Consider the following 27,448-nt stretch of genomic DNA (forward strand, 5'->3'; position numbering starts at 1 on the left):
GAACGGGGGAGGGGCAGAGAGAGAGGGAGACACAGAATCCGAAGCAGGCTCCAGGCTCTGAGCCGTCAGCCCAGAGCCCGACGCGGGGCTCGAACTCACGGACCGCGAGATCATGACCTGAGCTGAAGTCGGACGCTTAACCGACTGCGCCACCCAGGCGCCCCTTACATTTTTTTTTAGTTTATGTTTTGAGAGAGAGAGAAAGAGCACGAGCCGGGGAGGGGCAGAGAGAGAGGGAGACACAGAATCCAAGGGAGGCTACAGGCCCTGAGCTGTCAGCACAGAGCCCGACGTGGGGCTCGAACTCACAAACCGCGAGATCACAACCTGAGCCAAAGTCGGACGCTTAAACCACCTGAGCCACCCAGGTGCCCCATAAAGACAGTTACAGATGTGCAGGTCCTTAAGGTTGCTTCCCACTCATTTTGAGTGTCCACACCAGCAAAACAAGGGTGAAAACAACCCTGAAGGAGGCAGTGGGAGGCAGAGAGATTTGGTGGCTTCCAGGAGTCCAGAGAAAAGAACTCCCAGACAGACGGCTGTCAGCGGGCCTCCGCAGCACCTGGTGCAAGTTAGAACTGAGAGTCGTTGGTTCCAAGAATAATATCTTCAGGACAGACACTGAAATGGATTCCAGACGATGGACAGAACGCACAAGAAGCTGGAAGACAGTAGGGTTGTGGGGGATGGGCTATGTTTCTTTCTCTCAGTAGGAAAAAGAAGGCAACAGAAAACCCCACAAAAAAATAAAAGCAGTCACCAGCATGTCTTATTCCAAATATGAGGCACACTAAGATATTGCCTGCTTTTATTAAAAAAAAATTTTAAGTAAACTCTATGCCCAACACGGGCTTGAACTCACGACTCCAAGATCAAGAGTCGCATGCTCTACCCACTGAGCCAGCCAGGCGCCCCTATACTGCCTGTGTTTTGAATGGTTGGGAGAGCATGAACAAGCTTCTCTTTGACCTTGATTTTGGGAGCTTTTTTTCTTTGAGGAGCACTTGGCTGTTGACATTGGAACTGTACAGGAAGAAATATGAGCCTAGCACATTTCTTGGCTCTGCAGGGAACAATATTTGTATAGTCATAATGTTCTCTTTTTCAGGTGGTTACACCGTACTCTCATGTTAATTTATTGACTTAACGCTTCCGGGTACTGGCCGTTCCATATAACTTCTGGTTGACCTTTTTGTAAATAAGGCTGGAATCTGAGGTCCACTCGACCCATGGAGCCTCTTTGCTGGAAGAGTTGGAGAACTGAATTGTTACCCTAGGAATGTATCATCATGCATGGGGAGGGCAGAGGCCTCCCGTGCAAGAGTGGTGGCCCAGTGCTGAAGGGAGGGTGGCTCCTTACTGTGCTGGGCACCAGGCCAGCCACCGAACGTGCCCGTGGGCCTCCTGATCCTGTATTGCCGAGAGCGGCCTGGTGCTTTCCGGAGCAGGGGCCTGTGGGCGGGAAGGAATGTTGGGGGGCGCTTGGGGGCTGACTTGTGGGTCTGTGGGTCTGGTACAGATGGGAGAGACCTGAGCTTATTTATGTACCGACAGAAAGGATCCAGACAAAGAAAGATGCTATTCTCATCAAGTTTGGCGTTTCCCAGTCTTTTTCCACGTCACGGACACATGGCATGTATCTGAATGGCACACGGGTAAAAGGGCGAGACCAGTCATGGTCAGAAGTGACCCCCCGGGCCTTGCAGTTGTCCCAGGCTCAGCTCTGCACCCGGAGGCTCGAGGAGATCTCCTTGTCAACAGGCTCTTTGCTCTCAGCCCAAGGACAGGCGAAAGGCGCTCCTTTCTTCAGATACCTTCTGCATACCTGCCGTGTGGCAGCTACTGGACGCACGTAGGCAGGTGTTTCGTGACCACCCGGAGATGGACGCCCTCGGGATCGTACGCTGCACGGTCATTTGCAAGCCGGCTCAGCGCAGCCGCGGCCCGTTTGAGGACACTGCTCGCAAGGAGGCTGAGGGCCCCGGCTGCGGGGTGCAGCAGGTCCCCGGGTCTCTGGCTTGCCGGGTGGGAGTCCCTGAACAGGGCTGCCAGGAGAGCGGCTGGCAGGAGAGATGCAGGCAGAGATCAGCCGAGGCACCTGGGCCGCAGGTACAGATGCCTCTCGATGCCCTGGAAGTGAGCGTGTGGAAACAGTCCCTGGAGAAGAACTGGGAAGGAGCAAGCCCCCTGCTAAGAGGGGCCTGGTACTGGAGTAGTAAACGGAAATGAGGCTGGGGTGGGAGGGGAATCTGAGTGCCCCAACGAGATCGTGCTGCCCTACAGGGTCCCTGGCAGACACCTCTGGTGGCCACACCTGAGTCCCAGTACCCGTACCCTCGGGTGTCGGCTTTCTGTGCTCTGTGCTCGCCTGGAGTGGGCGCGGTGAGCGCGGTGGGGGAGGGTGGTACCGCATTCATGTCGTGTCCCCCGGGCCAACTGTTGGATCTTTGAAGGGCTCTACGAGCGCAGTGGAGTGGACGTGTGGGCGACGCGGGCTCCAACAGCCCTGCCAGCTCCCGGCCCCCTGGGTTTTCTTTGGGGATTCTCCACGATACCCGCAGGGAGGGTGGTGCACCTGTCCTGCAGGCTGGCTCCCTCCTGCAGAGCTTTGTCCTCAGCAGCTGTCCCAGGGCTGACCCCAGGGACCAGAAGAGGCCTGTTTTGGGGCCCCACCCCTGTCCTTTTGAACCAGACAAGCTGGTTTACACTTTTGCCCTTGACGATTGTGGGACATAACGGGTTTTGCCTTGCTGGACACGAGTGATAGAATTTCCACGTCGCATCAAAGCCAAAGAATGTAGTTTAGCATATATTTTGGATCTGCCGCACGCGTGGGACTGCAGCAAAGCAAAGGCTGGTGGGGGGAGGTGCCCTGTTCCTGTGTATCCATGTGTCCGAGTCAGCTCCTGCGGCTCTAGAACAATGGGTTTATTTTTATTTTCTAGATTTTCTTCCAAGACATCTAGTGCTTCAGCCTTGTAGTTAAGTTCCGAAGGTGTCACTTTCTCCCATGTGTGTGTGCACACACGGGGGCCTTGTTACTGCCCCCAAGGGACAGATCCACCCCACCCCTACTGCCCCTCCCCCTTCACCCACCCCACCCCTCCCCAGTCCCTTTCCCCTCTCCCTCCTCCTACCCCCACTGCCCCTCCCTCTTCCCCCTTCCCCCCCACTGTCCCTCCCCCCCACTGCCCCTCCCCTTCCCCACAACCCTTCCCCTAGTCCCCTCCCCCTCCCCTTCCATTCCCCTTTCCCCCCCCACCCCTCCTCCCCACTGCTTGCACCCCCTGGGTGCACCTTCAGTGTCCTTGGGCACAAAGGGAAGTGGCTGTCCAGCCATTCCCGCCCGGGGGCCTGGGAGAGCAGGGACAGGTGTCCCCACGTCTCATTATTTCCCCAAGACAAAGGGCAACTGTTCAGCCCTTCCCACCGCTGGAGCTGGTAACTAATGTACCTTGTCTTTGGCTGGAATCCTATCAATCCTTGAGGCCACCTTGGTGAAATCCTGCTGATTAGAAAGCTATTTGGCAGTTTTATGTGACTTTGATCAATAAGGATAAGAGAAAACAGATTTTTCTTTCATAAATACTGCCTGGAAGGCCAAAATCTTTCAATAGATGAGGTCCACGGGGAAGATACAAATAATAAATGAGTACTTCCTGGTCACGAGGTTGGAAACCAGTGAGTTAACTGTGAGGTAGAATCAAGCCCAAATAATAACGAAAAAATGAGGGCTCTGGCTTTTTCTAGAGCAGCCCATGGTTTGGGAGATACTCAGCCAAACACCTGGGGGCTCAGAGGGCACTTTGGGGGCTCAGTTCCCTTGGAGCCAAATTCCCAACCAGCTTCTGTCATCTCTGTCCCCTTGCTATCTAAACTAATTTAAAAACCACTTTGTTGGTGGGGCGCCTGGGTGGCTCAGTCTGTTAAGCGTCCGACTCTGGACTTCGTCTCAGGTCATGATCTTATGGTTTGTGAGTTCAAGCCCTAAGTTAGACTCTGTGTGGTGCAGAGCCTGCTTGGGATTCATTCATTCATTCTCTCTCTCTTCTCTCTCTCCCCCCTTCTCTCTCTGCCCCTCCCCGGGTCATGCTCCCTCCCCCGCCCCTGTAAATAAACTTAAACCAACCACTTCACTGAGGTATCATTGACCTGCAAGAAACTGTACATATTTAATGTATACAACTTAATGAGCCTGGAGATACATACACACCATGGAACTGTCACCACTATCTGTGCCATAAATATTTCCCTTCCTTCCAAAAACTTCTTCCTTCTTCATCATCATCATCCTTATTGTGTGTGTGTGTGTGTGTGTGTGTGTGTGTGTGTGTGTGTGTGTGTGCGCGCGCGCACGCATACTAAGAAGTTACCGTAAGTCTACCCTCTTTGCAAATTTCCAAGGACACAATGTCATATTGTTAACCACAGGCACCGTGCTGTAGAAAGTTCTTGCCTGGCTTCATCTGTCAGCTGGTGCTGGGGCCCTCTCACACCTGTCTTATTTGGTCCACGTGGTTGTACATTTGACCTTTGGCTGGGGAAGCAAGAGACACCATTTCACATTGCGTGCAGTCAACAAACCTGTTCTCTGTCCTGCCAGAGAACACTCCAGATGCATGGTCACCGTGCCACAGTCTTTATCCTGTGCACACAGGTGCTCCAAACACAGACAGGTAGGAGCTCCCTGGATTCTGAGGCAGTGGCCATGACTTGTTTCCTGGGAGTATTCTTAGTGCCCAGCCCAGCCCTCTTACGTAGCTTTAGAGTAAATATTTGTTAAGTAAATATGTATTTATATTAGTATTCGTATTTGTAAGAATGGGAGCACAGTATGATGCTGTTTTGTGACCTTGTTTTTTCTCTCAATACTGTGCCCTTAACATCCACAGTCCTAGTATTGGCTAGCTTTTGTGGGAGTCCTGGAACCTATAAGGTTGTTGGGGTTTTTTCCTTAATTTTCTTTTCTTTTCTTTTCTTTTCTTTTCTTTTCTTTTCTTTCTTTCTTTCTTTCTTTCTTTCTTTCTTTCTTTCTTCCTTCCTTCCTTCCTTCCTTCCTTCCTTCCTTTCTTTCTTTCTCTTTCTTTCTTTCTTCCTTCCTTCCTTTCTTTCTCTTTCTTTCTTTCTTTCTTTCGTTCTTTCGTTCGTTCTTTCTCGTTGTTTGTTTTGTTTTCTCTGAAGCAAGAGATTTTGAGTGACATACAAATCCTCCAAGGTCTAGATAGTTCTGTTCAGAAGGATCTGGGACTCTGCCACAGTTGATGGCCTCCTGATTTTGTAACTTCTGGGTGTAAATCATTGAACTGTGATGAAATAGAGAATGAATCATAATGGATAAAGAAAAAAGGAACATCTTTCCATCTTAGTAAGTAGGCACTTACGGCTTGTAAAGGTTGAATGGTATTTGTTGCATGGATATGTGGTTCTTTATTTAGCGAGTGCCTTGCTCTGGAGCCTGTGGATTATTTACGAGGTTTTTTGCATGTATGTGTGTTTATTTTCATTTTCCATAGACAGCACTTCAGTGGCCGTCCTTTTGCCTGAGTATCTTTGCATACCCTCCTCCGTTGCCCCTGAGCAGATTCGTAGAAGCGAATGCTTGGCTTCTGGAGTGGACAGTTTTAAGGCTTGGGCTGCATGGTGATAAATTGCCTACCATCAAGTTATACGCAAAAGAGACAGATGCATTCCACTCTGACAGCCTGGATTTTTAACAAAATCTTTTATTATTTTTAAAATTTTTTAATAAGTTTATTATTTTTGAGAGAGCATGAGCACAAGCAGGGGAGGGGCAGAGAGAGAGAGAGAGAGAGAGGGAGACACAGAATTCAAAGCAGGCTCCAGGCTCCAGGCTCTGAGCTGCCAGCACAGAGCCCGATGTGGGGCTCCTTAACCATTTTTAGGTGTGCAGTTTGGGGGCGTGACACACATTCATTTTGCTACATGACCGTCACTACTGCCCATCTCAGAACTTTGCAGCCCGTGATTGATTTTTTTTCCCTATTCTTTCTAATTTGTAGCTGAAAGGCTCTCGTTTTCGTTCACTGTGCCTCTTTGACCGAGAAGGTGTAACTTGTTACCACGCGCTGTGGACGCATGTCTCTTCGGGTCGTCTTCGGTCCTCATCCGTGGCTCCGTGGAGCCATTCGATGCCGTGGGCCATCCCGCCTGGGACCTCTGTGCCCACAGACGTCGGCCTTAGCCGCCTTCTTCGCTGCTTTCGTCTGTCCCTCTCTGCTTGCTCAGCTTCCGCGCTTCACCTGCCCGTCGGTGCGTGCTGTTCACAGTCTCCTCTGCACCTTTGCGCGGTTCTCCACCTGCTGTTCCCACCCCATCCTCCTGAGGACACCATTCCCCACCCCTCCACCACCCCCCCCCCCCAGGGGCCGTGCCTCACACTCTGCGGTCATGGTAAAATAGGATAAAGTTCACCATTTTAACTATTTCTAAACGTATTTGCAATTCAGCGCCATCCAAAACATTCACCGTGCCCTGCGCCTGTCACTACCATCCGCCTCCAGGACTTTTTCATCTTCCCAGATAGAAATTCTGCCCCCAGTAAACAGTAACTCCCCACCCCTCTCTCCTCCCAGCCCCTAGCACCCACCATTCTACTTTCTCTCTTGATGAACTTGACTTTTTGATTCTCATAAGTGGAATCATACAGTTTTGTTTTGTTTTGAGAGAGAGAAAAAATGAGCGGGGGAGAGGGGCAGAGACAGGGAGAGAGAGAATCCCCAGCAGACTCCGTACGCAGCAAGGAGCCTGATGTGGGGCTCGATCCCACCACCCTGGGATTATGACCTGTGCCGAAATCAAGAGTCAGATACTCAACCGAGCCACTGAGGCACCCCACAGTCTTTTAGCCTGTTGTGTCTCGCTTAGCATAACGTTTTCAGAACTCGTCTGTGTTGTAGCATGTGTCAGGACTGCGTCCCTTTTGTGTCTAAATACTGTTCCGTTATATGTTCATCCACTCATCTGGTGGTGGACACTGGGTTGCTTCTTCCTTTCGGCTGAAGTGAATAACACTCCTGTGAACACTGGGGTACGAGGGTCTGTTGGAATCCCTGCTTTCAGTTCTCCTGGGTGTGTGCCTAGATGTGGAGTTGCTGGGTCCTGTGGTAATTCTACATTTAACTTTTTGGAGCAAACCTTCCACGTGCTCTGCACACTTTGTGAATAAATGGTGAAAAAAGAGATGGCAGCTGAGACCTCCCAGGGCACCAGGCTGAGGGACTGTGCTGCGCGGGGACCCTGAACGTGGGAGTCTGGACGAGGGGTCCAGGCAGGGGCGGGGGCAAGACCTGGTTCCTGAGGCTGCACAGCTTGGCTGTGTGATCGTCCGTCTGTCCTTAGTTTACTCTTCTGAGCAGTGGCTTCTGTGTCTCTAAGGAAGGTGGCCCCTGAGTGCTACTTGCCGGGATGAAATACCAGAAGCGAGGACAGTTGCCGAGATGAGGGGACGGGAGGGCTGTGTGCTCTGGGCTGTGGGTCCCCGCTTAGACTGTTGGGCCCTGCTGGCAGGCACCTTTGGCCAGGAGCAGCTGGGGCATTTCCAGCTGCAAAAGGGAGGTTCTAGAAGGATCTGGAGCTCTCCTCTCCTTGCGGCTCAAGCCTCCACACGATGGTCAGAGTAACTTAGAGGCAAAGTAAGAAAAGTGGAGGTGCTCGCTGAGCACTGGGTGCTTCTGTCAGTCTCCCTCCCCAGGGCACAGGGATATGCTGAGCTGTAACTCTGTCCAGGCCACTCCAGACCAGCAGAGAATGGCAGCACCCGGAAGGGCATCTTCCTAGCCTTGAGATGAGGCCTCCCCGCCGTCTACAGGTTGGCCTGCGTGTCCCCAGGTTGCCTCATGGAAAAACCATTGGCTGCACTGTTTATTGAACTCCTTTCTTGGCACTCTCTAAACCCTGCCTCTCTGTGTTTTCCGTGTTTCTAAAAGCATGCAAAAAATTCTCCTGCTAATAAGAGACTTTGAAATAGGCAGTCTGGCTCCTTCCTTGGTCACCAGCAACCAAGAAAGGCAGTGGAGTAGGCACACCTCTGTCTCCTCGGGGTGGATGTCCACGAGTATCCTTCTAGAATGTGCTAAGTATCTGTTAGCCTCTACTCCCACCCACTAGGATGACTGTAATCAAAAAGGCAATAACAGGTCGCCTGGGCGGCCCAGTGGTTCCATGTCTGACCGTTGATTTCGGTTTAGGTCATGATCTCACGGTTCTTGAGTGGGAGCCCCGTGTTGGGCTGCATTCTCTCAGCAGAAGGCTCTCTGAATTGCAAGCTCTCTGCTTGGAATTCTCTCTCTTCCCGTCTCTCTCTGCCCTTCCCCTGCTTGTGCTCCTTCTCTCTCTCTCTCAAATAAATAAATAAACTTAACAACAACAACAAAAACCATTAAAAAAAAAACACCTCAAAAAGGCAGTAACAAGTGCTGGGCAGGAGGTGGACAAATCGGAACCCTCCTATGCTGCTGGAGGGGCCGCAGGATGGTGCGGCCTCTTGGAAGTCAGCCTGGCGGCTCCTCAAAGAGTTAAGCATAGCGTTACCCTGTGACCCAGCAGTTCCACTCCTAGATGCGTATGTACCCAGAGCCAAGAACACATATGCTCACGTAAACGTAGTACACAAGCAATTCCTAGCAACATTATTTATAAGGGCCGAAAGGTGGAAACGGTGCAAATGCACATCCACCGATGAACAGGGAAACAAAATGTGTCCGTATCCATACAGCGGATGAACGATCAGCCAAAAAGTGAAGTGTCGATGCATGCTACAATATGGGTGAACCTTGGAAACACTGTGCTCCGTGAAAAAAGCCACACACCGTATGATTGGATTTATATGAAATGTCCAGAACAGGCGAATCCATGGAGACAGAAAGTAGATGAGCGGTTGCCTGGGGCTGGGAGGAGGGACAATGGGAGAAGTGAGGACGGGATTTGGGGGGAGGGTGACGGAAATGCTCTGAAATGAAAGAGCGGTGATGCTGTACAATCCTACGAATCAGCTAAGACCCCTGGAACTGTGCACAGGGAGAGTGTTATGGTGTCTGAATTACAACTCGATAACAATAACGTAAAAACTATCCGTTTATATGAAATTTAAATTTAGCCAGAAATCCTGTATTGTGTGTGTGTGTGTGTGTGTGTGTGCGCGTGCGTGCACACACGCGCACGCACGCGCACACGTGTGCTTGCCAAATCTGGCACCTCTATAATTGCCACCTGTTTTTCTAGATACAGTTTTTTGTAATACGTAAAATATCTAATAGCCTGAGAGACCAATCGATAGTGTAAATGGAAACATCACAAATGTGCTTTTGAGGTATGTCTGCACCTTAATTTTATTTTTTCAATGTTTAATGTTTATTATTATGTTAAGAATAATGTTATTATTAATGTTTAATGTTATTTATTTTGAGAGACAGAGTCCGAGCGGGGGAGGGGCAGAGAGAGAGGGAAACACAGACCCTGAAGCAGGTTCCAGGCTCTAAGCCGTCAGCACAGAGCCCGAGGCGGGGTTCGAACCCACAAACTGTGAGATCATGACCCGAGCTGAAGTTGGACGCTTAACTGACTGAGCCACCCAGGCACCCAACCCCCCAGTTTTAATTTTATTTATTTATTTGTTTGTTTGTCTATTTATTTCTTAATTTTTTCTAATGTTTATTTTTCTTTTTTTCTTTTTTCTTTTCTTTTTTTATTTAAAAAAATTTTTTTAAACGTTTATTTATTTTTGAGACAGAGAGAGACAGAGCATGAACGGGGGAGGGTCAGAGAGAGAGAGGGAGACACAGAATCGGAAATAGGCTCCAGGCTCTGAGCTGTCAGCACAGAGCCCGACACGGGGCTTGAACTCACGGACTGCGAGATCATGACCTGAGCCGAAGTCGGATGCTTATGCGACTGAGCCACCCAGGTGCCCCTAATGTTTATTTATTTTAAAGAAATAGAGATAGAACATGAACAGGGAGGGGCAGAGAGAGACCCAGAATCTGAAACGGGCTCCAGGCTCCGAGCTGTCAGTGCAGATCCCAACGTGGGGCTCAAACTCACAAACCACGAGGTCATGACCTGAGTTGTAGTTGGACGCTTAACTGACTGAGCCACCCAGGCGCCGCCCCCCCCCCCCCCCGTTTTAATTTTAAATAGGAGTGAATCCTAAGATAACAATAGCTTTTTTCCTCCCAAACCCGAATTCAGAGGAGTAGCCACGCATTCAGCGAGGGTTGGCTTCTTGAGCTGGTCCTAGAATACTGACTTTGCTACCCGGGAACGTGAAGGGGAAATGATGAACCATTCAAGCAGTTTGCCAGAACTCAGACTAATTGACCAGTAAAGGAGAAACCCAGTCTCAGACTCCTACATTTTTTAAACTTGAAAACGTTTTTAAAATTGTGAAAGCACACAGTCACTCTTTCTGAAGATTTTTTTGTTGAATCTGATGATCACAGGAGAGACAGCTAGGTTCCGTTTGGGCGAGTGGAACTAAGGTGGAAAAGGGATCATGTTCCCTGCATCGTTATATTCAGAGTGAGGGGACTCGTCCCAGGTCCCACGGCCAGGGCCAGCAGCCCCTGCGCCAGGGCCCTCGCCTGGTCCCCCTCCTGCCTCGTAGGAAGAGAGACCACCCAGTCTGAAGTTTGAAGGAGCCCCTCTACTTTCTCAACATTGTCCCCTGACGGGACAGAAATGAGATAAAATCCAACCCTATTATGTCCCTGAGACAAATGAAGATACTTAAATCTTTTCAGTCCACCGTTCAGATATCTGTCGTTTTGCTTTCCTTTCCCAGAAAAGGTGGGGTGCGTGGTAACTCTCAATAGACGTGAAACCAGATGGTTGTGGGGTGACCCCGAGGACTTTTTTTGAGCTCCAGGACTTTGCTGCTGCCTCCCTGGTTCCGTTGTCTGTGTCCTCCTTTCTCCCTGTGGGCGTTCTGAGTGCTCTCGTCGACCCAGTGGGCTCCCCAGCGTAGTCTAACCCCGCAGCGTCACCCCGAAAACGGAGCCCGTCGGCCTTCCAGCGTCTCGGCCACATGGTCCGCGGGCAAGGTGCTCAGCACAGTGTGGACATCCCTCAACTGCCCCAGCCAGAAAACTCGGCCTCTGGGGCGTCCTTCTCCCTGTTTTCTTCCACATTTGATGTTGAAACAAAACCGAACCGATAAACAAACAAAAAACCCAAAGCAGTGGTATCGCAGTTTGACTCGGGTATGGTACAATTCAGTTATATAAAATACACAATTCATTGATTTTTTTTTTTTTTTAATATTCAGAACTTGCACAGACATCCACACCATCTAATTTTAGAACATTTTTGTCCCTCCTTAAAGAAACCCAGAACCCATGTGGGGCACCTGGGTGGCTCAGTCGGTTAAGTGTCCAACTTCGGCTCAGGTCAAGATCTCACAGTTCATGGGTTCCGGCCCCGCGTCGGGCTCTCAGATGAGATCTGTCAGCACAGCGCCTGCTTCAGAGCCCGCTTCGGATCCTCCGTCCCTCTTTCTCTCTCTGCCCCTCCCCTGCTTGTCCTCCCTCCCTCCCTCCCTCCCTCCCTCCCTCCCTCCGTGTCTCTCTCTCTCTCTCTTTCAAAATAAACTTTAAAAAAATGTTAAAAAAAAAAAGAAACCCAGAACCCATTAGCTGTCACTCCACATTCTCCCCATTTGTACTATAGACCAATAAAAAAGCCCTCAGCATTTAAAATTGAGAATGCTGGGGCGCCTGGGTGGCTCGGTCGGTTGGGCGTCCGACTTCAGCTCAGGTCACGATCTCGCGGTCCGTGGGTTCGAGCCCCGCGTCGGGCTCTGGGCTGATGGCTCAGAGCCTGGAGCCTGCTTCCGATTCTGTGTCTCCCTCTCTCTCTGCCCCTCCCCCGTTCATGCTCTGTCTCTCTCTGTCTCAAAAATAAATAAACGTTAAAAAAAAAAAATTTAAAATTGAGAACGCCGTTCTTCCCGTCCTTTAAGAAAGATCCCATCTGCCGTGATCGGGCATAATGTTGCCAAGTCATATCCTCATACCAGGTGTGGCGTGCAGCCTCCTGTATTTTGTTTCCATCGCGGTGTAATATGGGACTCTGTGCGCAGATGCATCATAGCGAAGGGAAGAGAAACTGCTGCTTCGGCAGTATTTTGTGCTCTCCTGAATTAGCTGTCCCAGGGTTCGTTAATCGTTAGGACTTGGGCAGCTTGCCACCTGGCTTTTTAGAAATCATCACTTGGATGTATTCCGATCCTTGGCTTGGTGTTCGCAGTACGTGAATCACAGAACTCTGCTTTTTTGTTTAGAACTCCCTTTTCTCCTGATAGATTCAGACGGGGTGAGTTTTGATAGCACAAATGCTCCCTCGGTATGCCACATAACGGAATAAAATCACGAATACGTGTTAAAATCCTCAGACAGTGTGACCTTCCAGAGACAGAATGTGAACAGAAGGCGCCCATCGATGTGAAGGCCAGTTTGCAAGTGGGGGTCGCTCACTCCCCTGTGGTTCCAGTGACGGACACTGCTGCACTCACAGCTCCCAGGTGACGTCCAGCAGTCTGGGGTAGAGAATACCATTTCTTTTTTTTTGTTTTAATTTTTATTTAAATTCCAGTTAACATACGGGGTAATATTAGTTTCAGATACACAATAGAGTAATTCAACATTTCCATGCACCACCTGGTGCTCATCACAAGTGCACTCCTTTTTTTTTTTTTTTTTTTTAATGTTTATTTTTGAGAGAGAGGGAGACAGAGCACGAGCAGGGGAAGGGCAGAGGGAGGGAGACACAGAATCGGAAGCAGGCTCCAGGCTCTGAGCGGTCAGCACAGAGCCTCGTGTGGGGCTCGAACTCACAAACTGAGAGATCATGACCTGAGCCGAAGTCGGACGCTGAGCCAACTGAGCCGCCCAGGTGCCCCTAGTGCACTCCTTAATCCCCATCACCTATTTTATTTTATTTTATTTTTATTTATTTATTTATTTTTTTAACATTTATTTATTTTTGAGACACAGAGAGACAGAGCATGAACAGGGGAGGGTCAGAGAGAGGGAGACACAGAATCTGAAACAGGCTCCAGGCTCTGAGCTGTCAGCACAGAGCCCGACGCGGGGCTCGAACTCACAGCCCTCACGGACCGCGAGATCATGACCTGAGCTGAAGTCGGCCGTTTAACCGACTGAGCCACCCAGGCGCCCCTCCCCCCCATCACCTATTTTACCCATCCCCTCACCCACCTCCCCTCTGCTACCCAGTAATTTGTTCTTTAAAGTCAGGAGTCTGTTTCTTGGCTTGTCTCTTTTTGTTTATTTTCTTTCTTTAGTTCCACGTATAAGTGAAATCACATGGTGTCTTTCTCTGACTTATTTCGCTTAGCGTAACACTCTCTAGCTCCATGTCGTTGCAAATGCCAAGGTTTCATTATTTTTTGTGGCTGAGTAATACTCCATTGTGTTTATACCACACCTTCTTTATCCGTTCATCTGTCGACGGACACTTGGGCTGCTTCCATAGTTTGATAATGCTGCTGTAAACATTGGAGTGTGGGACGCCCGGGTGGCTTAGTCGGTTGAGCATTCGGCTCTTTATTTCTGCTCAGCTCGTGGTCTTGGCGCCCGTGGGATTGAGCCCCATGTTGGGCTCTGCGCTGACCGTGGAGCCTGCTTGGGATTGTCTCTCTCTCCTTTTCCCTCTGCCCCTCCCCTGATTGTGCTCTTTCTCTCTCTCTCTCTTTTTCTCAATAACAACAGCATTGGAGTGCATGTGCCCCTTCAAATCAGCATTTTTGTACCCTTTGGATAAACACCTAGTAGTGCGATTGCTAGGTCGTAGGGTAGTTCATCAGTGTCTTAGAGTTTTCAGAGAGGTGTTTTTGTTTTTTTTTCTTTTTTTCCCAACAGTTCTTTAACAAGATTTATTTCTGGGGTATCATCCTTTTTGTCAGTTTTGCCTATGACACATTTTTAAAGTAAATTTTTTCAGTTATACATACAAAAAAGTGCATACATAAATTATAAGTGTAAAACCCAGCTCAGGGAGTTTTCACAAAGTGAGCACAACCACACATCCATCACCCAGATGAAGATAGAGAACATCTCTTGCACTCCAGAAGCTTCTCTCGTGTCCCTTTCAGTTGAGAGCCGAGTGAGTTTTGTTGTACTTTCTGTCTTAATCCTGCCCTTGGTCTTGTCTTCCCATAACCTGTTTTCCTACCCTGCACCCCAGAGAAGCCCCCCACCCTACCCCATGCACGTATTTGACTCCCACACCAGCTCTGCTTTTCTGAAACTCTGCCTCTTCTCCTCACTGGCGAGATCCCCACCCGCCGCTCGGGACCACCACCCCTCTCGGAGACTCCTGACCCTTCCCCAGAGTGGATCCGATTGTCCCTCTGGGGCAGCCCACAGCCTGTGAACCAGTCCTGGAACTTCGTCAATCCCACATCACAGGGGGACCCACCGAGAATGTGTGCGGAGAGCCCCGGAAAACCGTCAAGCCCTCGGGGATATAAGGCAGTGTTATTAAGAAAGCCTGCCAGCATTCATCAGGGTCACTTGCCTCATCTCTGATGTAAATGTGACCCAAAAAGGGAATCCCCAGTCGGTGGAGGAGGAGGGTTTGTGACAAATGTGACTTACATGAGATCTCTCGTTTATCAGGTTTGTTAATCCGGGCAGTTTGGGGGCAGGCAGAAATAACTTGAATAGAATGGGTCCCCTGTGACCCGCTTGTCAGTGCTCAGACCAGGCGAGGACAGAGACTTCTGGCTAGCGTCAGCAGGTGCACGTTCACCCCAGGGAGCCCCTAATCCCTTGTCGTCATGGGGTAACGGGGAGTGAGTCCCACGCCCCCACTGATGAGCGATTCCGCCTGCATCATGCTTAATTCCTCGGACTTCTGTTTCTTCCTTTATAAAAAAATTTTTTTTTTAGTTTTATCTTTTTAATTTACATCCAAGTTAGTTAGCATACAGTGCAACAATGATTTCAGGAGTAGATTCCTTGATGCCTCTTACCCATTTAGCCCGTCCCCCTCCCCCTACCCCTCCAGTAACCCTCTGTCTGTTCTCCATATTTAAGAGTCTCTTCTGTTTTGTAGCCCCCCTGTTTTTATATTATTTTTGTTTCCCTTCCCTTATGTTCATCTGTTTTGTCTCTTAAAGTCCTCATATGAGTGAAGTCATATGATGTTTGTCGTTCTCTGACTAATTTCACTTAGCATAATACCCTCCAGTTCCATCCACGTAGTTGCAAATGGCAAGATTTCATTCTTTTTGATTGCCGAGTAATACTCCGTTGTATGTATATACCACGTTTTCTTTATCCATTCATGCATCGATGGACATTTGGGCTCTTTCCATACTTTGGCTGTTGTTGATAGCACTGCTGTAAACGTTGGGGTGCATGTGTCCCTTCGAAACAGCACACCTGTATCCCTTGGATAAATACCTAGCAGTGCAGTTGCTGGGTCATAGGGTAGTTCTAGTTTTAATTTTTTGAGGAACCTCCATACTGTTTTCCAGGTGGCTGCACCAGCATGCATTCCCACCAGCAGTGCAAAAGAGATCCTCTTTCTCCGCATCCTCGCCAACATCTGCTGTTGCCTGAGTTGTTAATGTGAGCCATTCTGACAGGTGTGAGGTGGTATCTCATTGTGGTTTTGATTTGTATTTCCCTGATGATGAGTGATGTGGAGCATTTTTTCATGTGTCGGTTGGCCATCCGGATGTCTTCCTTGGAGAAGTGTCTGTTCATGTCTTTTGCCCATTTCTTCACTGGATTATTTGTTTTTTGGGTGTTGAGTTTGATAAGTTCTTTATAGGTTTTGGATACTAACCCTTTATCTGATGTGTCATTTGCAAATATCTTCTCCCATTCTGTCAGTTGCCTTTTAGTTTTGCTGATTGCTTCCTTCGCTGTGCAGAAGCTTTTTATTTTGATGAGGTGCCAATAGTTCATTTTTGCTTTTGTTTCTCTTGCCTCCGGAGACGTGTTGAGTAAGAAGTTACTGCAGCCAAGGTCAAAGAGGTTTTTGCCTGCTTTCTGCTCTAGGATTTTGATGGCCTCCTGTCTTATGTTTAGGTTTTTCATCCATTTTGAGTTTATTTGGTGTCTGGTGTAAGAAAGTGGTCCAGGTTCATTTTTCTTCATGTCACTGCCCAGTTTTCCCAGCACCACTTGCTGAAGAGACTGTCTTTATTCCATCGGATATTCTTTCCTGCTTTGTCAAAGATTAGTTGGCCATACGTTTGTGGGTCTGTTTCTAGGTTGTCTATTCTGTTCCATTGATCTGAGTGCCTGTTTTTGTGCCACTCGGACTTCTGTTTCTAACAATGTTCTGTTGCATCAATGTGTTTCTTTGCTCCTTGTTACATGGGCTGTAACTTTATAATAATATATTTCAATATCTGATAGGGCTGAATCTCCTCATTGCTCTTCATTTTCAGAATCTGCTTGGCTGTCTTCATACGGTGAGTTTTCCACATGAATAACCCTATCTAGTTCTAAATATATTCCTGTTGATAATTGTGACAAATGTATGTATTAATTTAGGGATGATAGACAGCTTTATGTTCACTTGTCCTATTTAAGAGCAGAATGTGTCTTATTAAAGTTTGCTTTTGTGTGCCTTTAGAAGTTCTTGGGATGCCTGTGTGGCTCAGTCAGTTGGGCGTCCGACTTTGGCTCAGGTCATGATCTCACAGTTTGTTGGTTCGAGCCCCGTGTTGGGCTCTGAGCTGACAGCTCGGATCCTGGAGCCTGCTTTGGATTCTGTGTCTCCTTTTCACTCTGCCCCTACCCTGCTCATGCTCTGTCTCTCTGAAAAATAAATTAAAAAATTTTTTTTAATTAAAAGAAAAGAAGAAGTTCTTAATTTTGTTGAGGGGCAGAAAGAGAAAGAGAATCTTAAGCAGCCTCCATGCTTGGGGCAGAGCTTGACCCTGGGTTCGATCCCACAACTGTGAGATCATGACCTGAGCTGAAATCAAGATGCTTAACTGACTGAGCCACCCAGGTTCCCCTAGAAGTTCTTAATTTTTTTTAAATACACTTTGTGCATACCTCTTCAATAGATTCCTACACATGGTATGCTTTTGGTTGCTACTGTTCATGGGATCTTTAAAAAAAACCCATTATATCACCTATGTGGTAAGGCTGTTGGTTTTATTTTTTGACAATTTTATAATTAGTCATCTTGCTGAATTTTATTATTCATATTCACTTGATTTTCAGCTGATTCTCCTGGGTATTCTAGGTGTGCAGTCATATTATCTGCAAACAACAATCACTTTACTATGTTATATTTACTATGGGGCTTTTGTACGAAAGTAGAACCATGGGATGCCCATGAGTTAGAGTCTTTGCGTGGAAGAATGCACTAGAGGGACCTTTTGTCCGTTATCTCCTTTTTTACCCTCTCTGTGTGCTAGGCTTTGGAAATTTGAGACTGCCAGCTAGGGCCTTATGAACCATCTAGAGCAAAGTCTAGGAGCCAAGTGAGACAGTTCTGCTGGTCCCTGTGACAGATGCTCAGTCCCGAGCCCATGTCCTGGGGCACAGATGAGACGTCTCGCGGTGCTCTGATGGGACTTGACGGATGAATAGAAGCTTCTGGCCAGCCAAGCAGGGGAGGAAGTATGGGCTCGAGGCAGGTCACGTGCACATGCACATTGGAAATGCAGGTGATTCGGAAGTGCCCGCAGGAAAACAGCAGGGCCGTCTGGGGTGGCTCACCGGGGGCTTGCAGACCACGTTAGCACAACTGGAGTGGGTCCGAGGGAGCATAGAACCGGGGAAGGTGTTTGCATCGGGGCAGACCCTACCTTACTGTCCACTGAGCTTGAGGGCAGGCCTTTCTCTTGGTGTTGTGTGAGTGGTGTTGCAGGGGTTCAAGACCCAAGGTAGATAAGCTAGTTAGGGCATCCTATGAGACTCTGAAACTGTTTAAATAGCTGTAACGTAATGCCTGGATGCTTTGTTTTCATTCAAATCAAACAGAAGTACGAATAATAAGAATCATGAGGTTTTACAGATTCATCTCAGAAAAAAGCCTGGAGCTGAGCATTGCCAGTGAAGGATTATGATACATTAAAACATCATTTTTCTTTCTTTCTTTCTTTCTTTTTTTTTTCCTTGCAAAAACTGGTCCTGCCAGTTCTTTGCAGAATTATCTTACACGGAGCCAGGAATTGTTCAAAGCGGGAGTCTCTGCTGAGTGGGTTTCATATCCCAAACATACATATGTTGCACAGAGTGTCTAATTATTCTTGGGGACAATTACTGTCAGGTTCCAAAATGTGTTCAATGAGCAGCAATTGGTGTTTATTCAGCTCTAAAAAGACTGTGCGAGGGAACAGTAGGTTATATTGTCTGCCTAAAGAAACGTTTTTGCCATCCGGAAACATCTGCTTTCTATTTAAAGCGCTGGAGAACGAATGGGAGTATTTTTGAAATACACTCCCTAACCATGGAACACCAAAGAAAGGAGAATAAAATTGGGTATGAAGGTAGTTTCTGTTCTCTGATACACACTCCCCTCAGCTTTTCCCTGCTGGGAGGGAAAGGCGGCCTCCCGGGTTGGAAAGTTCTGCTTCTCTTGAATTTTTCTATTTATACTGATTTGCACACTTACAGGAACTGACTTCTATGCCCTAGTTCCAGCATTTTCGTTTTTTCAGGGGATCTCTCAGAGCTGGGGTCTGCATTTCTGAATTCTACAGTCAGGTTTATAGACTCCCTGGATTTTGCCCATAAAGATGTAAGGATTTGTGGTATATAGTAAACTTTCTATGAAGGTCAATGTATTAGTTATCTTTTGCCGTGCAGTAAGTTGTCACAAACTTAGCAGCTTAAAACAAAACCCTTGCTCTGGATCTAGAGTCTGGGCATGGCTTAAGTGGGTCCTCTGGGTCTCTTAGGAGATGTCATTAAGGTGTCAATGGGGGCTGAGATCTCATCTGAAGACTCAACCGTGGAAAGATCTGAGCTCAAGCTTCTAAGCGGTTTGGGCAGAATTTTAGTTCCCCGGGCATGTTGGACTGAGAGCCTCATTTCTTCTCTGGCTGTTGGCTGAAGGCCACTCTCCGTTCTGCAACTGGGGGTCTCCCCAGCACGGCGACTTGCGTCACCAATGCCATCAAGAGAGTCAAGAGAATCTGCTAGCAAGACAGAAGCTACGATCCTATGTAGCTTACTTGCACAATGATGTCCCATCACCTTTGCCATATTCTTTTGGTTAAAAGCAAGTCACAGGTTACCCTCCCTCCCCCCACCCCCACTGTCCTGTGCTCAAGGGAAGGGGCTTACATAAAGGCGTGATTACCAGGAGGTGGGGATGGTTGGGAACCACATCAAAAGCTGCCTCTTGCAGGGGTGCCTGGGTGGCTCAGTCGGTTAAGCGTCCAAATTCAACTCAGGTCTTGATCTCGCAGTTTGTGAGTTCAAGCCCCGCGTCAGGCTCTGTGCTGCCAGCTCGGAGCCTGGAGCCCGCTTTGGATTCTGTGTCTCCTCCTGTCTCTGTCCCTCCCATGCTCATGTTCTGTCTCTCTGTCTCTCAATAATAAATAAACATTAAAAAAAAAAAGTAAAGAAAACAAAGCTGCCTCTTGCAGACAGCTATTATTTTAGAGAGTGTGGCATAATGATTAAGAGGGAGGGTGACCATGTTACTTAGAGCCGACTTCAAATCTCAGGTCTGCGGCTTACAGTGTAGCCCAAGGCAGGTCCTCGGCCTCTCTCAGCCCCCATTTCCCCACCTGTGCACCCACCCCCCCCCCCCTGCCCAGAGAATTGCTGTGCTCCTAAATGAGAGGTCACATGTCAAACCCAGCAGATGGTAAGTAGTCATTAATGTTAACTGCTGGCTTTTTTTTTCGATCCTTCCCTGCCCCCCCCCCCGCCTTTTTTTAAAATACCATTAGATTTTTGAATTTTAGAAGAATTAAATGGAACTGCCCCTGGCCTCAGGCTTGGTTATTCACGTGGAAATCTCAGTATCGTGGGTAGTTTCCTGGATGTAAAGCTGCTACCAGGCCGGCTGGCTTTCCCAGGACTGAGGAAGGCAGGTCCTGGACTCTCCCCGCTCTGCCCTGCAGAGACCTGACCACGGCGAGCCGGGCTGCAGCCACTGAGGGCGTGGCCAGCTGGGTCCGCTGTGCATTTCCGACACACTTGGGGTTCTGGGTGGGGCCCCCAGGGTGACCCACGATGGCTGTGGCCCATCCCCAGAGCTGAGCGGGCAGATGTGGAGTTGGGGCATCTTCCTGTCCGTGTGTTCACCTTGACCTGAATCACGCCATGCACATGACTCTCCTCTTTTGCTTATCCCTGGTCAGGAGCTCTCCCGTCTCTTGTCTGTCTGTCCCTCCCACCCCGCCTCTGTTCGCTTTGCTCTCCTCACTTCCTCTCTCCTGCAGGCCTCAGGGACACAGGGTGCTTGCAGGAGATCACTGCTTGGCCACACAAGCTGCACCCCCGTCTCTGCCCAGAGCACTCCTGCCTCACCGTGCATCTCCCCACCCTTTGCACCCCAAGTTCCTGTTCTTGGTGTCACCGTAGTCCCCTTCAGGCTGAGGGAGGAAGTGTTCGAGTCATTCCGTGTCATTCAAAATTAGCTGTGTCTTTCTGGAGGAGAGATGCCGGCTGTGGGGTCACTTTTTCCATCTTTTTATCTAGATCACTTGTTATGTTTGATGTGCCTATCTCCCCAGCTTCTTTGGGGGTAAAAATCACCTGGAGCTCTTGTTAAAAACAGAGCTACCCAGGGGCGCCTGGGTGGCTCAGTCGGTTGAGCGCCCAACTCTTGATTTTGGCTCCTGTTATGATCTCACAGTTCCTGAGTTTGAGCCTGGCATTGGGTTCTGCTCTGAGAGCACAGAGTCTGCTTGGGATTCTCTGTCCCCTCCCACTCACCCTGTCCCCCAGTCCCCCAGCTGCCTCTCCCCTGTTCATTCTCTCTCTCTCTCTCTCAAAATAAATAAACTTAAAAAAAAAATAGACCTACCTAACTCCTCCCTCTACAGCCAGGTTTCTGGGGGCTGGGGAGTGGGATAGGTTGGGGCTCAAGATCTTGGTTTTTTTTTTTTAATGTGTATTTATTTTTGAGACAGAGACAGCATGAACGGGGGAGGGTCAGAGAGAGGGAGACACAGAATCTGAAGCAGGCTCCAGGCTCTGAGCTGTCAGCATAGAGCCCGACGCGGGGCTTGAACTCATGGACTGCAAGATCATGACCTGAGCTGAAGTCAGATGCTCAACCGACTGAGCCACCCAGGCGGCCCAGGGATCTTGTATTTTTATTAAGTGCCCCAGCTAATTTTATCAGAGGGTTAGAAAACACTGGTCTAATGGTGCTAAAGCCCGGACCCAATCCCTCTTCCTCAGTGTGGAGGACACGAGGGCAAGTCTGAAAGCCGAGCCCTTCCCCAGCGAGGGCTCCTGCCTGACCCCCGGGCCCCTGCCCGCTTGTTCCCCCTCAGTGCCAGGGAGGCGCGGACTTCAGCACAGTGTGGTTATTTTCTCTTATCGAAGTACAATTGGCATATTGCACTGTGTGAGTTTTAGGTGTGTACCATGATTGGATATGTGTACACGTTGCATGATTTCTTTGAAAACCTTTTCTGTGGTTTCTGCCCTTTCCGTCAGCCCCTCTTCTTGCGTATGCACGAGAATGCCGTGTGAACAAGTGTTTTCCTTTACGGTGTTGTGCTTAGATGATTTGCAAAACATGGTGCCGGGGCCGACAGCACAGCTGGGGGATCCAGATGTCAGACTTCCCCACGTGGACGTGATTAGCAGCGCTGGCAGTCGGGTGCACGCGCACACACTCTGCTGCAGGCTGGCCCCTGGTGACAGCAGAGGCGGGAAATTACAATGAGAATATCCCTTTTGTTTCCACACGCAGTCCCCCTGCCGCTGGAAGGGTGTCAGTTTGGGAATGGGTGGGAGGGGGGGTGGTGAACTTAATCACGGTTGAGGGAAGACAGATGTCCTAGTAATCCACACCCCCAGGGGCACATGTCCTGCTCTGGGATCTAAAAGGGAAGTTTCGGGGGGGGGGGGGGGGCAGTGAATGCTTCTGTTGGTTCTTCTGGAAAGCTGGCCTCTCGATTAATAGGTGCATCGAGGTGGCATGCATAGCATGCCCTTGGCTTTTATTCTCCCAGAACAACAGTCATGAAAATCTTTCTGCATTTGTCTACAGTCGATGGCCGATGCTGATATTCATGGTGATGTTCTGTATTCTTTGCATGAGGCTCAAGTAGTAAATTGCTTTTCTAGGAAGAAGTTTCTCTTCTAAGAAAGAGCTTTCTTTCCAGTAATGAGCCTTCTATAGGCAGGATGGATTCAAAGCCTGCTTTGCCTGAAACCACTCTGTCTAGAGACCAGACTACTTAAAATTCACTTTCTCCTTTTGATTTTTTTTTTTTTTTTTTACCCATTTGTCACGTCCTGCTGTTTTATGTCGTCTCTTTTGGCATCGTTGGGATTTTGAAAACTCGTCCGAAGTTACCTTTTGGTTTTGTTTTTATCTCTAGTAAATGCTTATTACACTTGTAGCATTTTATGAATGATGGGGCTGTCTTTACATCCTGCTGGCTTTTTCCCCCATCTTATTTTAAACACTTAAAGGATTTTTTTTAAGTTTATTTATTTTGAGAGAGGAAAAGCATGTGTGCATACATGAGCAGAGAAAGGGCAGAGAGAGAGAGAGGAGAGAGAGAATCCCAACCTGATGGTGGGGTTCAAACCCATGAACCGTGAGCCAAATTAAGAGTCAGATGCTTAATCGACTCAGCCACCCACACGCCCCTGAACACCTTAAGGATTTTTGAGCCAGTTTGCCTGAAGACCCTTTCTTTAAAATTAGGTATATTCTGCAATGAGGCTATGTTTGATTTTTGCCTTACTTTGTGAGGCATATACCTTAAAATATGAATTGCAGTATAATACATTATGGTTTTTATCCATCTGCCTTATTTCTTGATGCTTATTGTCAAGATCGAATTAATTCCCCACTTGTCAGAAAGAAACCTGGATAGTGTGCTCATTTGGTTAATAATCACATTAGGGGCGCCTGGGTGGCTCAGTCTGTTGGGCATCCGACTTCGGCTCAGGTCATGATCTCGCAGTGGGTGGGTTCAAGCCCCGCGTCGGGCTCCGTGCTGACAGCTCAGAGCCTGGAGCCTGCTTCAGATTCTGTGTGTCTCTCTCTCTCTGCCCCTCTCCCACTCACGCTCTGCCTTTGTCTCTCTCTCAAAAATGAATAAAGATTAAAAAAAAACATGTAAAGAATCACATTAAAAATTTACAGACGTGCAGAGGGAAAAAGCAACAACAGTGATACGGAGGCAAGAATAGCAAAAGAGCTGGGTTTCATGACTTTAAAACTCAGAAAGGTTTATAAGTTGGAAACAAAACTTTAAGGCTCAGTCCATTACGAATGAAGCCATCATTCATAAAATGCTGCGGATTTGAGAAGTACTCACTAGAAATAGAACAACAAAGCTGCAAGTGGATTGCAGAATGCTAAAATGGTGGCAGAATCCTCCAAAATAAACGTGTCGCAAAATCCCCAAGAGGCCAACGGGCTGTCAGAAAAAGAGCCGGCCTGCGGCAGGATGCAAAACACCGGACTAGGAGTGGCATTTAAGGCAAATTGTTCATTAGGACAGTCGCCCTGAAGCCTCAGTGTGCGGGGTTTCAGTGCCTCCTCTGCTGGGGTCTCTTTTTCCTCTTATTTTCATTGTCCTCATGCATATGTATCTTTGCCAATAAGCTATGAAAATCTCTGGGGGCCACAGGGGGGGGCCAGCAGTCACTGGCGATACACGAAGCCATCTTCCCTCAACTCACACGCGCTTCTCTCCTCTCGCAGAGAACAGCCTATCTTCACCACGCGGGCACACGTCTTCCAGATCGACCCCAGCACCAAGAAGAACTGGGTGCCTGCAAGCAAGCAGGCGGTCACCGTCTCCTACTTCTACGATGTCACCAGGAACAGCTATCGCATCATCAGCGTGGATGGAGCCAAGGTACCACCCCAGAGGCTGATTTTAACATCCTCCATTCCTTCCTTCTCATCAAAGGCAGATAGGTTTGAAAGCGGAGGGGAAAGGGTGCACCGGATCCTAATGCTTAACGCAAATGCTGCTTTTAAAATCACGACGTTGGTATAGTCACACAGCCTGCTTTTTTTTTTTTTCATTTAAAATTATGGTAAGTGAAAAAAGAAAAAAAAAGATTTCCCTGTTACCACATTGGCTTTGTAACTGGTGTTTTAATGCCCGTGTAATGGCTCCACTGAGGTCCTGTAATGTTCTCAATCTCTCCCCTTCTGGTTGCATATGTAAGTAGCTTCCAGTTTTTTACTGTTACAGATAATGAGCATCTTTTTTTTTTTTTTTAATTTTGTTAATGTTTATTTATTTTTGAGAGAGAGAGAGACACAGAGTGTGAGCAGGGGAGGAACAAAGAGAGAGGAAAACACAGAATCCGAAGCAGGTTCCAGGCTCCAAGCTGTCAGCACAGAGCCTGACACGGGGCTCGAACTCACAAGCCGTGAGATCATGACCTGAGCCGGAGTCAGATGCTTAACCAACTGAGCCACCCAGGCGCCCCTAATGAGCATCTTTATGCAACAAATACTCTCACTCATTCAGCACATACCTAGTGCTTTCTTGTGGATATTTCCTTAGGATGGATTCCCGAAAGTAGGCCGAGATATTAACTATGGCGTATGATGGACGTGACCAAATTCCTTCTGAAGAGTCCCTTCTTCTAGCACGCACGAGATGCCGCGTGTTACACCCTTACCAGCATTGGGTGTTATATCCAGTCTGGTTTTGGTGGTGTTATTCCTGGAAGTCTAATTTTATTATAAGATTTTGTAGTATTTCTTGAAATACATTTTTTTTCTGGATGCTTGTATTATTCTGCTGTCTTCCTTGATATTTTGGCCACATTGCTATGGGAGCAGGATAAAGAAGGCATGTCAGCAGTATCACCAAGTTAACAAAAAAAGTAGATTTGATGCTTTATGATTTTTGTTGTTTGTTTTTAATCTCTGTTCATCCCACTGGACAGTTTTACAATTTACATTATCTGCTGCACCAGAAATTCAGTCTGTCTGGGCGCCTGGCTGGCTCAGTCAGTAAAGTGTGCAACTCTCTCTTTTTTTTTTTAAATGTTTATTTTTGAGAGAGAGAGAGAGAGACAGAGCATGAGCAGGGGAGGGGCAGAGAGAGAGGGAGACACAGAATCCAAGGGAGGCTCCAGGCTTCGAGCTGTCAGCACAGAGCCCGACACAGGGCTCGAACTCATGAACTGTGAGATCATGACCTGAGCCGAAGTCGAACCCTCAACCAACTGACCCACCCAGGCGCCCCAAGAGTGTGCAACTTTTGCTCTTGGGGTCATGAGTTCAAGCCCCACGTTGGACGTAGAGTTGACTTAAAAATTTTAAATAAATAAAGTCACTTATTAAAAAAAAAGAAAGAAAGTCAGTGTATCTGAAGCTGAATTCCCGTATTTGCCCTCTAAACCACCTCTCCATTTTCATTCCCAATCATTTGGGCTAAAAAAAGAAAAGAAAAAAAGTAGAAACTCATTCCCTTTTTAGTTGGTCAAAAGAATCTGCCTTTGAAGTACCTCACATTTATGCCTGCTGTTTTGTTTTATGGCCACAACTTGTCCTGAGACCGTCTTTTTCTTTTAATTGAAGTGTAATCAACATACGATGTTGTGTGAGTTTCAGGTACATGACATACTGGCTCATTGACTCCACGCGTTACTTCGTGCTCAGCAGAAGTGTCACCACCTGTCACCAAACAACGTTTTTACAGTATTATTGACTGTTCCCTGTGCTGCACTTTTCATCTGCATGCCTTACTTATTTTCTAACCGGAAGGTTGGGCCTCCTGCTTGCCCTTAATGCGTTTCGTCCACCCCCCCCCCCCCACACCTGCCTCTCCTCTGACAACCATGAGTTTGTTCTCTGTTTTCTGTTCATTTGTTTTGTTTTTTCACATTCCACATGTAAGTGAGATCATACAGTATTTGCGTTTCTCTGACTTATTTCACTTCGTACCGTACTCTCTAGATCCAATCATGTTGTCACAAATGGCAAGACCTCGTTCCTTTGTTTACGCCTGAGTGACATTCCATCGCGTACACGTACCACATCCTTACCCATTCGTCTGTGGATGCTCACTTGGGCTGCCTCCGTGCTTTTGGCTGTGGTAAATCACACTCAGTAAACGTGGCAGTGCGTCTTTTTGAATTAGTGGTTTTGTTTCCTTGGGTGAAGGCGGGGGAGGGGCAGAGAGAGAGGGAGACAGAGGCTCAGAAGCAGGCTCTGTGCTGTCGGCGTAGGGCCTGATGTGGGGCTCGAACTGACGAACTGTGAGATCATGACCTGAGCCACCCAGGTGCCCCGAAATTGTTTTTAATGTTTGTTTATTTTTGAGAGACAGAGAGAAAGAGACAGAGTGCAAGCAGATGAAGGGCAGAGAGAGAGGGAGACACAGAATCTGAAGCAGGTTCCAGGCTCTGAGCTGTCAGCACAGAGCCCGACACGGCACTTGAACCCATGAACCATGAGATCATGACCAGAGCCAGAGTTGGCGCCCCGATTCTCTATGCTTTTGAGCTGGAATCCCCTTGATTCTTGCCAGGATTCTCTGATAGGGGTGGCCAGTCAAGCTGACCCACTTTATCTGTAGACGCTGTCACTTCATCTGCTGTCCTTGAGCTGGGCTTACCCTTCTGTCAGCTGTTATCCAAGGATATACTGGGCGTAAATACAGATAAAACCACTTTTCTTAGAGAAAGTGCTTTAGTCCTATTAGCTGGGCTTGCAGTAATTTGTCAAAGTGTCCACCACTGTATCAGACAGCTCTGCGGCTCCTGAAGGGCCAGGACGGTGTGGTGGGGAGTGAGCTGGACGTGCCAGTGGTGTCTGAGGAATCACATGGGTGCGGGGGGGCCGACACCCTGGCTGCAGAGTGGAGCCAATTCAGGCTCGGTGCGGGGTCCCTTACAGAGTGGGAATTGGAAACCTGGGCCATGGGACACTGCCGGAATTCAGAGACGGAGCCCGAGGATCTTGGGCCAGCCCTCCTATGGTGCCTGGCCTCCTGGTGTTCGCAGAGCCCACCCAGGGCTCCCACTTTACCCCTGCGGCACGAGAACCGTGACAGGGCCTGTCCTGCAAAAGGGGGTGTCCTGTGAGGGAGCAGGAGGCCCAGGGTAGTGGGCATGTAGGGACCTTAGTCATTTAATTACTGTGATTAGCGCTCAGGGAAGAGGTGGGGGTGGGGGGAGGCAAGTTTCCTGCCGTGAGAACTGGGACATAGGACACAGATAGCAGTCACTGCTCTGTTTTAGGCCTTTCATCCCAAATGTTGATCTGAACCAAGGTGGCCGATCGGTCAGATGTTTTTTAGCCTTTGGGGCTG

General features: G+C 48.4%; 1 protein-coding gene across 3 annotated transcripts in view; it reads left to right on the forward strand.

Annotated features, from left to right (window-relative positions):
- HOMER2 (homer scaffold protein 2) overlaps positions 1–27,448 on the forward strand; it is a 615,401-nt gene that overhangs the window by 542,262 nt on the left and 45,691 nt on the right. For all 3 annotated transcript variants that reach the window (XM_081795829.1, XM_078449059.2, XM_078449058.2), the window contains exon 2: positions 23,869–24,025. Coding sequence is in view for 2 of the 3 variants with exons in the window: in XM_078449059.2 (XP_078305185.1) it covers positions 23,869–24,025 (157 nt within the window). In the remaining variant the exon portion in view is untranslated. The remainder of the gene's footprint in view (positions 1–23,868; positions 24,026–27,448) is intronic.

The sequence above is a fragment of the Panthera onca genome, chromosome B3, assembly GCF_046562875.1.
Source record: "Panthera onca isolate mPanOnc1 chromosome B3, mPanOnc1 haplotype 2, whole genome shotgun sequence".
In the NCBI taxonomy this organism is placed as follows: Eukaryota; Metazoa; Chordata; class Mammalia; order Carnivora; family Felidae; genus Panthera; species Panthera onca.